The 16,116-nt window shown below is 32.9% G+C and overlaps 1 protein-coding gene across 1 annotated transcript in view; it reads left to right on the forward strand.

Annotated features, from left to right (window-relative positions):
- Nucleotides 1–706: 706 nt before the first annotated feature.
- Nucleotides 707–16,116, forward strand: part of LOC128241191 (nephrin-like) — a 40,824-nt gene continuing 25,414 nt past the window's right edge. The window contains exons 1-2 of the mRNA XM_052958151.1: nucleotides 707–1,033; nucleotides 15,969–16,082. Coding sequence (XP_052814111.1) covers nucleotides 973–1,033; nucleotides 15,969–16,082 — 175 coding nt within the window. The 5' untranslated portion in view covers nucleotides 707–972. The remainder of the gene's footprint in view (nucleotides 1,034–15,968; nucleotides 16,083–16,116) is intronic.

Here is a 16,116-nt window from a genome sequence, read left to right on the forward strand (position 1 = left end):
TATAGTTGTCTGGTTGGCATTCCACTATTTAGAGCTAGTCACGGGTAATTATTTCTCAAAATGCAGTTTCCATAAGGCACAACACAGCAATTTTTTTTTCCAAACGGGTAATAAACATGCCCGTACATAAAATCGTTACTTAGTACTTACTCCGGATAAAAAGTTGATTACTATTATTTTCTGCGTGGCGCGTATTTATAAACAAGACATGATGCTTTATCGAGGCCATGACTTATGATAAAATGTTTAAGTATTGTATTTTTAAAACTCATTTTGAATTTAACAATTATTAGATCATTTCCAACACTGAAAAATATGGAATAAGATTATTTACTTACTGCAAAATCGTTAGGCATATTTTTCATTTTTCAGATGCAATAACACTAAACGGGTTATTTCGCCGTAACTTCAATACTCAATCCCGATAAAAATTCTCCTTTTGTAAACAAACATTTTTATATAAAACATTTCGGGATCACGAAAGGTTACTCCATCCATGTATGGCAAACTATTTTATTTCAATGCTGAAATTTACAATTAATAAACACTTGATCTTGGATTACATTTTAACCATAAACTATCATGTTTGAGGTAAATCGGATTTCGTTACAATTCATCACTTAACTCGATTATTTAAACGCAATATACCCTTTTCACACACATTTTTAAAAATGAAGTCGTGAAAGAAAAGCTCGGTTTTCTTTATTTTAAATTTTATTTTTACATCATTTTCATCAGACATCAGGACACGACATTATACGATCAGATAAATAGTATGTGAAAGTGATTTAAAAGAAAACAGGACGTATAATTATCGCAAACGTAATCAGAGACCGTTTTGTTGATAGCTACCATGCGAACTGCCTTTCTGTATCATGATTTTTTTTGCGTTTTTAAACTTCCTGATTCATCGAAACATTTGAAAGTTAAAACATACAGATGTGTGGTTAATAAAAATATTGTTCAACAGTCATGGTTTTAGTAAACTTCATAGTGAACTTTGTGATAATATTAGTGCATAGGATAACTTCAGGTTAGTAAAATTCAATATATATTAATACATAGTACTATAAGTTTGTCCTTCAAAGTAAACCTCTATAAATAGCTATCCATCGGTGGTGGTATTCCAAATAGGGCTGAATTTCGACCTTTATGAAACATTACGTAAGATCCAAGTTTTCTTTTGATTAAACTTAAGCTATCAGGACTTACTTGAATCGTTCTTAAATAAGGTTTTGATCTTAGATTTTACCTTACCATGTAAGGAAGCAGAGACCCTTCCATTAGAACGAATGTATATTAGATTTGGCAGTTCTTCACAGGTTTTATCAATTTTTATGAAACGAAAACCAGGGCAAGCTTGAATGTAGCTGTGCATACATATGTATCTAATAGGAATGTTTCCAGCACAGTAACGACCACACGTGTCAGCATTTAAATGCTCAGGCCCCAACTTCTCGAAACTTCTTAAGCTAAATAGGCTTAAGTAGGCTATTTTAATTAGCCAAAATACAAACTTACATTGAATTTTGATTAATTAAATAAAATTGTTGTGATTATCATAAAGATAATTTCTATATAAAGTTTGAAAACTATTGAAGAAGTAAAAATTACGCAAAATATTGAACACCAAAAATAGTGAGCTTAACTTAATCCTGTTATAAGGGACTTAAGAAGTTTCGAGAAATTGGAGCCCGCTTTTTTGTTAAATTTGTATTTCAGGGGTGGCATTCAATATTCTAACTTAATTGGATCTAAAAACGGTGTAGCTTATCGGATTACTCGAAATAAATAACGGACCTATACAGTGAATGAAGTCAATGGTGTATGATCATAAGATTGACTTAAGTCGTATACTAAATACCACCCCTGTAACTTTCTGTTTTATCGTTATAATAGTATTTATAGTAAACGTTATATTTGAAAATGTATTGTTCCATTAAGACTGTTGATGTTGTTCAAGTATGTCCAGTGTATCCGCAAAAAGTGTAAATCAATTTCAAAGTGGTTAAAACGTATGCACAAATAGTGCATGGTCCATGAACGCTCTGGGATGGTATAATACGCCAAAGACATATAACAAAACAAATCACAAACAAGAACCACGGACCACGGAACAACAAACTCCACAAACAACTCAGTGCATATATACTTTATAAAAATCTTATACAACTATACCCCCAGCAGAGCTCTTGAAAAGGTGTCTTCTTACGGTTGTAAGAGGACCGTGCACGAAAATTTCGAGTGATCCCACTAGCCGATTCATTGCATTTAGAAAGGCCATGATAATAATCTAATGTTTATCTTTCGTAAAAATGTTTCTATTTATCAATCTGTATTTATATATTTATCAATGCATTTATTTGCTCACTTATTTATGCAATACACTTATCGTCGTATAAGTCAGATAAAGTTTCTCCTTTTTTTCTTTCAAAGTGTACTCTTACAGACGTAAGAAACCGTCCAACAAAAATAATATGAAAACATTTTTTTCTTTTAAAGCTTTGTAACTGTTTTATAGCGCATTTTAGCACAGGATAGACATTCAAGTATTATATGTAGGCTGTCGCATATCATGTCGTAAATGTATCGGTTAAGTATATATAGAAAGGTAATTTAACAAATTTTGAGAAAATTTAATAATTATCAAGGGAAGGAACTCTTTCCCAGCGCCGAATGTTTAATTGTCCGCCCTTCTTTATTTTGGCGCCTTTCTCACTTGTTCTCTAGTTTTAATCCTGTTGGGACGTGTGTTTTCTAGATCGTTCTTACGCAGAATTATTTCCACACGAGTCACTTACTGGTTATTTGGTGAATATCCATTGACATGTTTCGCGATCGAATAAGATGTGAATTTATCTGATGAGTTTCATTATATTGATTTTTAATAAGTTATGTTTAAGAAAATATATCAAATAAACGAATATTTGGCGTTAAGAAAAAGTCTCTTACACGGAGTAAACAAATCAAATACAGTGACTCTATCAAGTTTGCTGACCCTAAAACACTGATTTTTAGTGTCGCTTATTTTTAAACTTTCTTGTGATTTAAAGAGATTTATTAGTGCAATAAAAATGATAGTTCACTGTTTCACTGTTTAAACAGTGAAATACCATTTTGTGATATTGTTTTTCGACAATCTAAGATGGAGTTCAAAATGATCGCGATAAAATTTGAATTCAGTACAATTGTTATGTTTAAATATGGCTTTTTTATTTTTACTAAGATAAGGACGAATAGGATGGATATTATTATATTAATCTCTTAAATTGTACTTCAAATTTACCTACAACATTGACCACTTCAAGGTACATTTCTTTGTCAGAATATAAATAATACCCACTATCTTTTAACCCTTTGCATGCTGGGTAAATTGTCGTCTGCTCAAAAATGTCGTCTGGTTTATTCTAAATTTCTTTCAATTTACTTAAAACTTTGGGCATTTATTGACTGAGTGGCAAACAGCTTGGAACCTGACCAGGCGCCGAGTTACTCGGTGTCTGGTCTGGTTCCAAGCTGTTTGCAAAGCCTTTAAAATCGCCATCAGCAGCCTAAGGGTTAATATCCTTTTCTTCATTTTAAGTTTATATTATGTGTTTGGTCTTCCTTTGAGATTTATATGCTATCAAAACAGACTGCTAAAATTTCAAATACATTTAATCCTAAAAGCCATCTCACTCCTATTTCATCTGATATATTTGAAGTTATCAAATTTAAACACATCTTGATTTTTATTTGTTTAGAATGAAAGAAACGTGAATACGTGCAGTTAAATATTTTTCTGACAGGATGACATTTTTGGGGAGGTCACCGATGTCTTTACGGTTTGCCTTAAATATCTGCAACATAATACGGCTTATTGAATAGGAGTTGTATTAAGTACAGAAATTTAAGTATAACGTGGACTATATTAGCTTCCTCATTATGTATAATACCATATAAACGTGTCTAAAATAAACCTTAGGTGTAAATTTACCCACGCGGCGTTATGTTCATAAATGATTTGTATAACTGTTTCATAATGTGAATTAAATGACATTCACAGCTACGTATTTTAAAAGCAATGTGTAAATCCTTTGAATCTCAAAATGTAAATATGAAAATTATCGACAGCGCTATTACCTATCTATTCGTATTTAAGCCATACCATAAATGAAATAAAATCACATTTTTTTAAATTATATTTCATCTCTTTTCCCATATTTAAAGTCAAGTCAACAATACAATGTCCATACTTCAGCACACCCAGTGCTAACACGCTATATATAAACTATTTTTGTGAGTTTCATCTTTATGCCCATTCAGCCGGAAGTATCACCTTTTAAGTCCATCTTGTTTTTTGTTTTGTTTTTGTTGTTGTTTTATAAACTAATGTATTAATATTGCTTTACTATTTTAGTACCAAACAACCCAATGAAAGTTATGCCAAGGGTCGAAACAGTATTAAAAAAGTCTCAACGTGTTTTGTTAAGTGGGTGCCTCAATATGTATATGAAATACTACAGAAACAAGCTCAGTAGCCAAAAGTTTACAGTGACACTCTTATTCAAAATCAATACAAACACATGTAAAACAAATATCAATTTTGACTTATATACCATTAACAACTTACTAAATAATGCATTTATGGAAAATATTAATTACTGATAACAAGATTGTAACCGTGTATTTAATAGCAGAAATCGCAAAAATATTAAATGATTGGTGAATGCTAAAAGATTAACTCAGGTTTACTGTAGTCTAATACTGTGTTTTATGCACATTTCTTTCAAATTAAACTCGGTATTCTTCATACGCACCATGGTTTTTGACATGTATTCTTACCTTTTTAAACATTAAAACAATATATTTAATTGTGGTAAATTTGGGAGTGCATCTTTAAACACAACTCCCATAGGGGCGCTATTTCAAATTGCCTCTTGTTGGCACAATAGGTCACCAGCAGCCCTCTGTTTTCTAAGTGTGGTTACAATCAAAGCAATTTATTCGAACAAGCCTGGGACGGGCTCTACAAAAGTCAAGCCAGAGCTAAATCAACCTTTGGTGTCAAACATACAGTGAAGGGGTTCTATAAAACTCTTTTAAGTGCCCTGTAGACAATAGTTTTGCTATACCTGAGACCATTTAGTGCAAATAAACCAATGCGGTGACATATAAATCCAAATTCTGCTTCAATAAAGTTAAGCTAGTGTTAAACAAACCATAATGAAAAGGCCATTTACATCTAAATATAATTACAAATGCAGCTACATTTAAAGCTGCACTCTAACAGATATATCATTTTTACAACTTTTTTTATTTCCTGTCTTTGAAAGAGCAAATTATTGCGTAAATGTCTGTAAACCAATAATAAAAGGTTGCTGACATGAAATCAGATCGCAGATTTTCATATTTTCGATCAAAAATTAAAGCTTTATGGCTTAAACCGTTACTAACGGTTTAACAAAAATGCATAAAACATCATTTTTTGAAATTAAAAATAGAAATCTGCGATCTAATTTTTGTCAGCAGTCTTATATAACGTGTTTCCATGGATTTTCGCATAACTTGGCTCGTTCCAAGACAAATCAAAGTGCTGAAAGCACTGATGGACTAGGGCTTCATTTAGGAGAATGTTGACAACCATGTTCTAAGCATTGACAAAATCGGCTCACATCACAAGGGGTCACTGTTTGATGGGCTAGCTTAAATTTTAGACTAAAACTGCTTGCAAGCTGCAAAGGAAATTTGAAAAATCTAGTTAAGTGTGCGTAGAGTGAGGGGTGTGTGTGTGTGGGGGGGGGGGTGTAAAGCGTTAAATCAGATAAAGTTATAGTTCTTTTGAATTTCTCAAAGTCGTTACAAACTTGTACAAATTAATTCACGTGGTTGGCACACATACAGCTTTAATTTGATCAAATCCTTTTATATCAAAGGTCTGTTATTTGCAGTTTCAGAGACGATTTTCAATGATGTAATAATATAATATATAAAAAACCTGTCACCTATTTTTCAGGGCAGCTTTAAACCACAGGGTCATACTTTGAACAATCTTTGTAAAAAACATCTACATTGTACACCTATGTCAGACTGCATACACAATGCTATTATGAAGTAGTTTTTATTTAAAAAGTGAAGAATTATTTTCTCCTTCTTAATTTGTGCTTGGTATTCAATTCATATAACATGTAACCATGATAACTTAGTGCAGTTGATGAATACTAAGCACTGCCTTCTGTCTAATGCTATTCATATTACTGCTGCAGACTTTTGTACATAGCAAAGCAAGTTGAGTAGACTAAGATGAGATGAATATCGTTTTTAAAGTATGAAATATTGAAATGTCTTTTAAATACTTTGACAATCAAATTTTATAACATGGTGTCAGCATTTCATCACACTGCTAGTGAGAATGGAATACCAAACATAATTTTATTCTTTATTATATACCCATCATCAATCCACATGCAATACATATCACAAACTACTTTAACCCATATTCCGCTCCAGTGCAATACGGCCATATACCACTCTTGTGACGTCACGTCATAAAAAGAATGTTGCGCAATATTAAATTGACGTCATTAAAGCAATGAGTGCATCCTTAAAATGAAATTTATTATGCAAAGATGTGGCTTTTAAGTGATCTAATCAGTAATGTATATAATAAAAGGGTTATTAGTACTGCGTTTTGATCCGGATATGGCCGAATGTCATATTTGATTCTGGTAGTTTTTTGTAGATTTTGATTTTACTCGGCTTGTGCCTTATGAAATCCGAATCTGCAAAACAATCTACTTAAGTCGAATACAACCTCCTGGATCAAAACGCAGTACTTATAACCCTATTATGTACAAAACCTGTTACCCCTTGGACAGAGCATCTTTAACCCACAGGGCCATTGTAACTTTGAACAATCAGTAAAAGACAATTACATACAAGATGCTTAAGGAAGTAGTTTGGAAAAATTAAGAATTATTTTCTCCGTCTTAATTTGTATGCATTAGATAACTCAATAAATGCAGCAGTTGGTCATTCTTGTATTGTCCTCTGTCACTGTCATGATAGCTCCCTATCTCAATAGATGCAAAAGGTTGTAGGTTCATGATTCTCCTGGTCCAATATGTCATACAGAAAGAAGATGTTGAATGTAGAATCAAGAAGCTTTCGTTTCAGGCACTCCAAATTGAATAGTACTATAACATTTGAAGTGCCAAGCATTTGTTGGATTCCTAGGCAACAGGTATCAGGTGTTGCAGTACATTTGGCAAATACTTTTCACCCGTCCTTGTAAATCTAAAAAAGCTTTCATTTCGCAAAAGTAGTTCTTATAACTATATTAAGGTTGCTAAATCAGAGTTTGGATAATTCTTAAAACTAGATGTGCCTTTAATTGCAGCAATTTGTACTTCAACTTATAATGTCAATTAAGCTGGTTAAGCAATACTGCAGTTCCTTGGTGTGGGAATTGCTTTATTTACTTGAATAAACAAACAGCTCTTGCGTTGGAAAGTGCAATGTATTAACATGCATTTTTCTTGCCCTGACTCCACCCAAGCCTTAAATCTTAGATCAACATATACTTGGGGCTATGTGTAATATGAATGAGAACTATAAATTATGTTCAATTTAGTGCCACTTATGATATTTCATTCCACATACAAAAACACTAACATGTTCTTTAAAACCAATATCCTATGTTATGATAAAACCATTGCCAAGTTGGTAATTTGAAAAGACATGAAATTATATCTGGTCAGGGTTTGACATAGTCTTTCTAGAATTGAAGAAGCTGGAATTGTTTTGCAGTTACTTTGAAAATCTTCAAAAGCTAAACTAAACAAGACTGGAGCAAAAAACTCACAATACCAAAAGGGTTTTTCAAGACTTACGAGATCATTCTCACATCACCTATACCATTAGTTCTTATCATCAAACTTAAGTCAACATAATAATTAATGTTTTACATAAATATTGCAATGAATAAAACATATTGCAATAAGTGTCAATAATATAGCAATCAAGTATGATCATTATAGGCTTAAACATGAGATTTCAACATTTTCCTAATAATTTTACTTAACAATTTTCTCATTATTTACACAAGCTGAAGAAATGGTCTCTTTTTGAATACTTCACATATTTCATGGCTTTCATCATTCATACTAACATTTTGCTTGTTATTTCAATATTCAATGATTTTGTAAACATTCATAAATGATGGTTAAAATGAACATTCATGCTAATCATGCTTACCATAAGCACCTGACTGACCAATCAGTATCCAATTTTGGCAGGGCTTATTGGTGGTTCATTGAAATCAACCATGACCTCCCACAATCTACACTGATCAACAGTAGTTAATGAACTGTTTCAATTGATCTTATTTTCATTAACTTAGAAAACAACTGCAGTGAATAAAATTTATTCCTCATCACTGAGAGAAAGTTTCGAAAAATAAACGAAGCCGAGTTACATCTAGTATGATATCAAATCCTACAAATGTATTCATCATTTTATATAATCGTTTTTAGTAAATGGTAATTTTTTTAAAGTCTAAGTTTCATTTTTGTGTATATCAAAGAACATTTGTGTGTATAATTTTGATGATATTTTGTGATTCATTAAATTTCATTCTTGTTTCATTTAGTGTTCAATCCCAAGTTTTCTTGTTCACATTTAAGTGCAAGAAAAATCACTTAATTATGATCTGAATAAATTCATTTTAATGTAAGGTCACATAAAGGATATATTGTGCTTTTTAAAAATAACATTTTTTCATCTGTTTAAAATTATGTCAAATGCAGTGCATTGAAATTTTATTATGAGTTTAAAGCTGCACTCTCACACATTGAACGTTTTGACAACTTTTTTATTTTTTGTCTTGGAACGAGCCAATTTTTGCGAAAATCCATGGAAACCAGTTATATAAGACTGCTGAACAAAATTTAGATGGCAGATTTTTATATTAAAGTCAAAAAATTGATGTTTTAAGCATTATTCTTAAACTGTTAGTAACGGTTTAAGCCATATAACATTAATTTTCGAACGGAAATATGACAAACTATAAGCTGATCTGATATCATTGTTTGAAGATGTTAACGCAAAAATTTGCTCTTTCCAAGACAAAAAAAAATTGTAAACACGGTAAATCTGTGAGAGTGCAGCTTTAAGCTATGACAGGAATAATTCAAGGGAATTATTTTTTGTGATTTCTAGCATTAAAATTGTCAATTTTCTACAATTTTCTTTATTTTTTTGCTTTTTCATAATTAACTGAGTACAGCCCCTTTAAACTGTACCTTATAATGTCTGTGACTTATCAAATATTTAATAGTAATGGTCTACAACCAAGATTTGTTTTAATTATCCAGGTTTCAAACTGCATTGTGTATGCGATTGGAAAGGTAATTTTGAAAGCTCACTTAGTATAATTTTTACAAATAGCATTCACCCTGCAAGGTACTCATATTTGGATGATACATAAAGATTTGCACAGTCATTTATGTATACTTGCATTTATTAATACAGGATACCTTTTTCAAATCTTTGATTTAGATCGCAAAGTATAACTTATATGAATAAATATATATTCTTAACTTTATCTGAATACACAAGCTAATGCATCAGTCAATTGTAACCATGCCCCCCCCCCCCGGTCCCGGAATAGCGGGGACTTTTACTTTCGGTCCAGCCAACCCCAGCTAAAATCCCCGCCCTGCGGAGATAATCTGATGGTAAAGTCCCCACCAAATGCCCCCGCACCCAAGGGACATTAGGTTAAGCCCCATCCACACTGTATTTTTCGGGAAGACCCGGCACTGCGGGGCAACCTGAAAGGTAAAAACATGGCCCATTTCGCTGGCTATCCCCGGTATACCCCCGGATGTGGGAGCCGTGGTTACAATTGACTGGTGCATAATGATCCATAGTGATCCAATCTCATGCCAAGATGATTTCTGGTCTGACATCACGAGGTTAGTTATTCTTAAGCATAAAAAATCCTGGACAGCATTTGAGAAAGACTATTGTGAGGTTAAATCTTCATTTAATTAATCAGTTGACTTGTGGCGTTTAGGGAACAAAATTAAAATCAAAATATTCAATAAGTCAACAAGTCAACTGATTAATTAATACAAATTCAATTCTATCTCCACAATATTCGGCACTGCATTGTTAAATAAAACTCAAAAGTTACACTTGTAAATTATTTAACCAAATACCTTTCCCTCAAATATTTCACAAATTTATATTGATCTATCAACAACAATGCATCACCATACTGTATCTCTGACTGATTTTTGATTTTCATTCTTGGCTAGAAAACAAAAAAATGAGCACAAAGCGTCTTCAGAAAAAGAACTTGTAAAGTATGCACCAGTTTGTAACCACGCCCCCCTAAGGGAATAGCAGGTACTTTGACTTTCGGTCCAGCCAATCCCCGGTAAAATCCCTGCCCTGCGAGATCAAACGGGTGGTAAAATTCCATGAATAACGTCCCCGCATCCCGGGGATCTAAGGTAAGAGCAATTCCCTGATATATTTTGAGGGAAGACAAAACCACCGCAATCATCCGGCATTGCGAGGACACTAGCTCTGGCTTCCATAACTTTAATATTGATATGTATGTTTTTGATGTTTACAACACGTCCAAAATGGTAATATATAATGTGTTCGCTGAAGTTCTTTAGCTACGACAGCACCAGAAAGGTAAAAACACAGCCCTTTTCCCCGGTATATCCCCGAGGGGGCCGTGGTAACAATTGACTGGTGCATTATAAGAGAGGAAATCAAAATTGAGCATGCAAGATTGTTTTATCAATGGCCATGGCTTATCACCATATCATTGAACAAAATGTATAAAGTAATTATGTACTTACACTGAGAGTGGCTCCAAGACTTTTCTATGCACATAGGTAAACAATCATCTTATTCACAGATGCTGTGCACATATTCATATATTTGGCTTCATTTAGAATGAAACTTCATAAATAAGTATGCGCATATTTGATATTTTTTATCTCCATTTTGCAATTGAAATCACATGATTTTTTTCAAACGAACTTGTATTGCTTGAAAATTTACGTGTCAGGGACCGACTTCGGAATACCAACATTCTATACAAAGGATAACAATACTTTTTTAAACCAACTTTTCTGGTTGTTTTCTTCTTAGACCGCACGCTTTATTCCCTTTACGTATGAATTCACAAGACATTTCGAATGCGCAACGGGCACCGCGGTTAGCTGATACTGGTTTCATTTCGGATAAAAGAGAAAGAGGGTACCAGTCTATCAATACAGAGCATTGAACGGAAAAATTTCGATGCGTACTTTTCCAATATGTTCATATTCTTATTGCATATAATCTGACCGTATGCAAGAACATTCATGTAGTTAACCCGATTAACTCACTCGCTACGTATGAATTTCTTGTGCTTCATTAAAAGAACATACAGTTAGCTTGAATTGTAAGGAGATCTATTTTTATTGAATGTTTTCATTGTAATCAGTTCTGGTACTACTTTGATTATTCGAATTTGCTAACCGAAATCCAATTAAAATACAGCGTATGAATACATTACGTCAGTGAACCCCCAGATGTGGCTTGAGAATGCAGATAGCGTGTTTATGGCTATGAACTAGGCCCCAAGTGCCCTAGTCCAAAAATGAAAAGGCTTTCAAAACGTTCAATCTGTGAGAGTGCAGCTTTAAATTCATCATTTGTCAAGCAAACACCAAAGCAGTATAACAATCGGCATTCTTAACCACAGCAAGCTTCAACACAAATCATTCTAAACAGTGTGTCTGAACTCAAGTCAGTCCAGTTCTCCCCATTGTTTTATGACTACAATAAAGCACATTTAGAGCAAGTGTATCTCCAATAAAGCCTCTTCAGTGCCAAATCGACCACATTTTGGCAACAATGAAGCCAATTCAGAGCAAAACAAACTATATATTTCTAATATAGCTTTTTCAGTGCCCAAAAGACTATATTTGGCAGCCATATGCCCGAGTTGAAGCCAAACAAACCCATGTGAAGCATTCTCAGTACCACAATAGATCACATCGTGGCAACCATATAGCCATTACAGAGACAAAAACAACACATTTCATATCACACTTAAATTATTCCTACACAGTACCAAACAGACCGTATTTTGGCAACCATCAAGCCCATTTAGAGCCAGAACGAATTAATGAATAGCTCTTATTAAGCCTAATTTGTGCTAAAACAGTTTGGCAATATCATGTTCAATTAAGTTAAAATTTCTGCAATACTGCAACAAAATAAAAGGAGGTGATTTTTCATACAATTCTTTGCGATAAGCATTAACTTATGGAAATAAAGGGGTTTTGACTTAAAATCGATAAATTATTCATTTTTTTAGGGAAATTATGTTTGCCAGGGCAACATATATTTTGTTTTTGAGGATTTTTGTTATGAAATTTGAAATTGGTGACTCACTCAACATCTTATTAATCATAAAACCGCACTAAACAAGGCATTTAATAAGGTCACAGTACGTACTACAACTATATATTAACATGGTTATGGTATTGGCGGCCATATTGGATAATGTCAGAGTTTTGAGTCTTGAGTTTTTTTTCTCAATTATATTCATCTTCTCTGCAAGTGTAACAAGTTTCAAAGTTTAAACCCAATTTGCACACTTTCTACAATGTCATTCGACTAAAAGTAGTGGACACATTAATGCTAAAAAGATGAATATATTTTAATTGAAAACCGATGTGCGATTTTAAGAGCTTATTCTCTGCTTTTCAATAGAAACTCTTTCGGTTCCGTTTTCTCGACTAGCTGTAGTATGCATAACAAGACCTTAAGCTGCAAAATTACCCTGCCCCCCCCCCCCCCATGGGGAATTTTGAACGTTATGATTTTTCTTAAGCTTTAGCAAAACGCCACAAAATGAGATAGGTTTACGCTTTGAGGGAGGGGGCATAAAGGAGTAACGGACCTTTATACTATTTTACCCTAAGTAGCTACTTTAAGGTTTCATCTGTACTATTTCTTCTATGTATGATTATTGTTTATGAGATAAAAGTTCATATATCATCGGTTTTAAGCTTTATGGATGTTTTTCTAATATTTCACACCGCGCAAATTGTTGTAAATTACGTAACTGTAAATACGTAACATATAAAAGTTTATATAGAAATATTTTGTTACACAGAGATGTAATAAAACATAAAGTCATGTAATTTTGCTTGATAAAAGAGGTATGTCATATCTTAAATATGTTTTAGTCGATTTCATCAATACATCCCTAACTTGCTAATGATTGTACAGATAACGCATGTGTAAATTACGTTACTTTTAGCTCTAATTTGAAAATAACGATTGATGCTGGTAAATTATTAATAATCTTTACACAATGAATCAATTTAGTTATATACACATTCTATTCTGGTTATTTCTACCCAGTGATAAACGGTAACCATGAATACGTTCCTTGGTCAAAAGATTTGAATGTTATTGTTAGGTTTCATGTATAAATTGGGTAAGATCAAATAGAGTTGCAATCAATTAAATGTTAAAACACAATAATATAAAAACAGTTGTAGTTGTTCAATAGAAAAGGTAAAAAGGCATATAATTTAATTCATACTCAATACAGCATGATAATTCATTTATATGCAGTTTACAAACATAAACATAAATTGATAAATTAGTGAAAAACTAAATTCTGTAAGATAATCAGATTTAAAATTGTACTCATGGAATGAGCCAGGCAACTATGGAAGAGTGCATTTACAATCCAATTGTGAACAACAAAACTGCCCTTTTCCTATGTCAAGTTTCATAGTCCTTAGAAACTGCTGATAGAATGCCTTTTGAAACCATGTGAGGATGTTGCACATATTTTGTCGGCAATGCAACACATCAAAGCCTTCCATAAATACCTGATACATTTGGAAAGCTCGTTGATTATCCTGATATATTCAAGTAAGTTGAATGCAAGAAGGACTGCGCAAACATTATTTATATCTTGTCCCGTAACAAGAACTCCTACGGACTAGATGGCTTTTATGGGCCACAATGACATACTAGTAACCTAAATATCATGTTTACTTTTCAACCAAACGTTTTGAGACCCTGCTGTTCTAAGAGAAATCTGTAAAAATGTTACAAGTCTTGAAGGTGCCAATGTTAAAATATTTCACAAGAAGGCATTGTTTTCATCCTTACCAATTCCAATGGGTTCACTGTCTAAATTTGGTCACCTTCTCGAATGAATCGACTGTTTTGTCTGCTGAATGATAAACCAACACACACAGGTAAACAGATTGTGATATTACACAGTCTGCAAAAACAGAAATTAGGTTCTCAAGGTTTCTCTCTAGACTCGTATAACAGTATCAACATGTGTTGTAGAACACCCCTTAAAATGCATGATCATCAGGTCAACTACCAATTTTACGTCTTGCAATACTTCCATGAAAATTACCCACTATGACTTTGAGATTCAAAATTAAGTGCTTGTATAAAAGTGCCAAGTAGTATAGAAAACGTGTGGACATGTGTTAATTATTAAAAGTTTGTGTACTAGAGAAGAAGAAAATTACAGGGAAAAGGACGATGAGGAAGTGGAGCTTGATAATATGACAGGCATCGTATTTGAAGTTGAGTCTGATACAAACTAGAGCAGGATGTTTCTATATTACGAGTATATCGGTTATAGTGACACTTGTTTTCAAAATTAATACACAAACATGTATAGCAAACATAGATTTTGAATGAAAATCCATTTACTGTTGTAACTTACGCAATAATGTATTTTTTGGAAGATATTATTTACTGATAACAAGATTGTAACAGTGCATTTAATATCTTAACACGCAGTTTTCAGAGATTGGTGAGTTAACTAAAGATTTACTGTGATTTATTTTCATCTCATGAGATAGAAATACCGTGTTGTCTGCACCTTTCTTTTAAATTACACTCGGTATCCTTCATAATATCAATAGTTTTCGACATGTATTCATCCTTTTTGGTTTATCAAAACATTTGTATTAGTTGTGTTAAATCATATTAGGGAGTAAGAGTACAACTTTAAAAGTATTACGAACATTATCTGAGGTTATTTGACTTCATTGACTTTTCGAAATTTAATTTATGATTGTTTTTCGTCATAAAATATTGCAAGTTTTCATGTAACGTAAATTACAGTATAGTGAGCCATCAAATATCTTTGTTTTCAGCTGAAAAACATATCTAAATTTGTTTGTTAGATAATACATTTTTATAAAATCATGGTCTACAAAATCCTTTACCGCTCATAGTCTTAACCGTTTTATAGTCAATTCTAAGTTTTTCGTTGGAAATAAGCAGCTCTTTCAAAGTCGAATCCTTGGCGTGACTGTTTGGTGACTGTTTGGTGACTTGTTTGGTGACTGTTTGGTGCCTGTTTGGTCAAGTAATTGTGGGCATATTAATTTGTGATACCGTATTTTCACCAAAATCAATCCAGAGTTTTAGTTATAAATCAATACAGGTGATTTATGTTTGTTGTACATGTTTTACGTATTGACTTTGAATAAAAGTGTCACCTTAAAGAATTTCAGCTTTTCAAACGTTCGCTTACATTTAACATCATTCAACCGAAAATTGTCTGACCTTTCCAACCTGGTTTACTAAGCTGTAATGGATGTTTCATAATAAAATTATAGTAACATTAATCATGGTAAATCATTAACTTATGGAAGCACTTATTATAAGAGTCGCCGACATCATTGTCAGGCTGAATGCAATTTACATCGTCTCAGGTTTCCTATATTGTTGAGTAAATGATTAGAAACCATACGATGTTGCCCTATGTTACCAACAGCATAACATGTATAACTTCAAAAACCAATTGCTCTTAGAGATATTTTTTTTTTATTTTACCGATAAAATAAATACCGCTTACAACAAAACCTTTTAATAATGAAAATAATAAAGGAATATTGCTTATTGTGTCTTTTCAGTTGCTGAAGCTCAGGTGGTCATGTTGTCTCCGACCTCTCCCACCGTAACAGAGTACAGTCCTCTAACACTGACATGTGGGACAGCGTTCACTGGCGCCGAGAATGTAACATGGAGTAAGCGGCTAAAAAACAGCTATTTTTTTAACAT

This window comes from Mya arenaria, chromosome 7 (genome assembly GCF_026914265.1).
Source record: "Mya arenaria isolate MELC-2E11 chromosome 7, ASM2691426v1".
NCBI classification, from domain to species: domain Eukaryota; kingdom Metazoa; phylum Mollusca; class Bivalvia; order Myida; family Myidae; genus Mya; species Mya arenaria.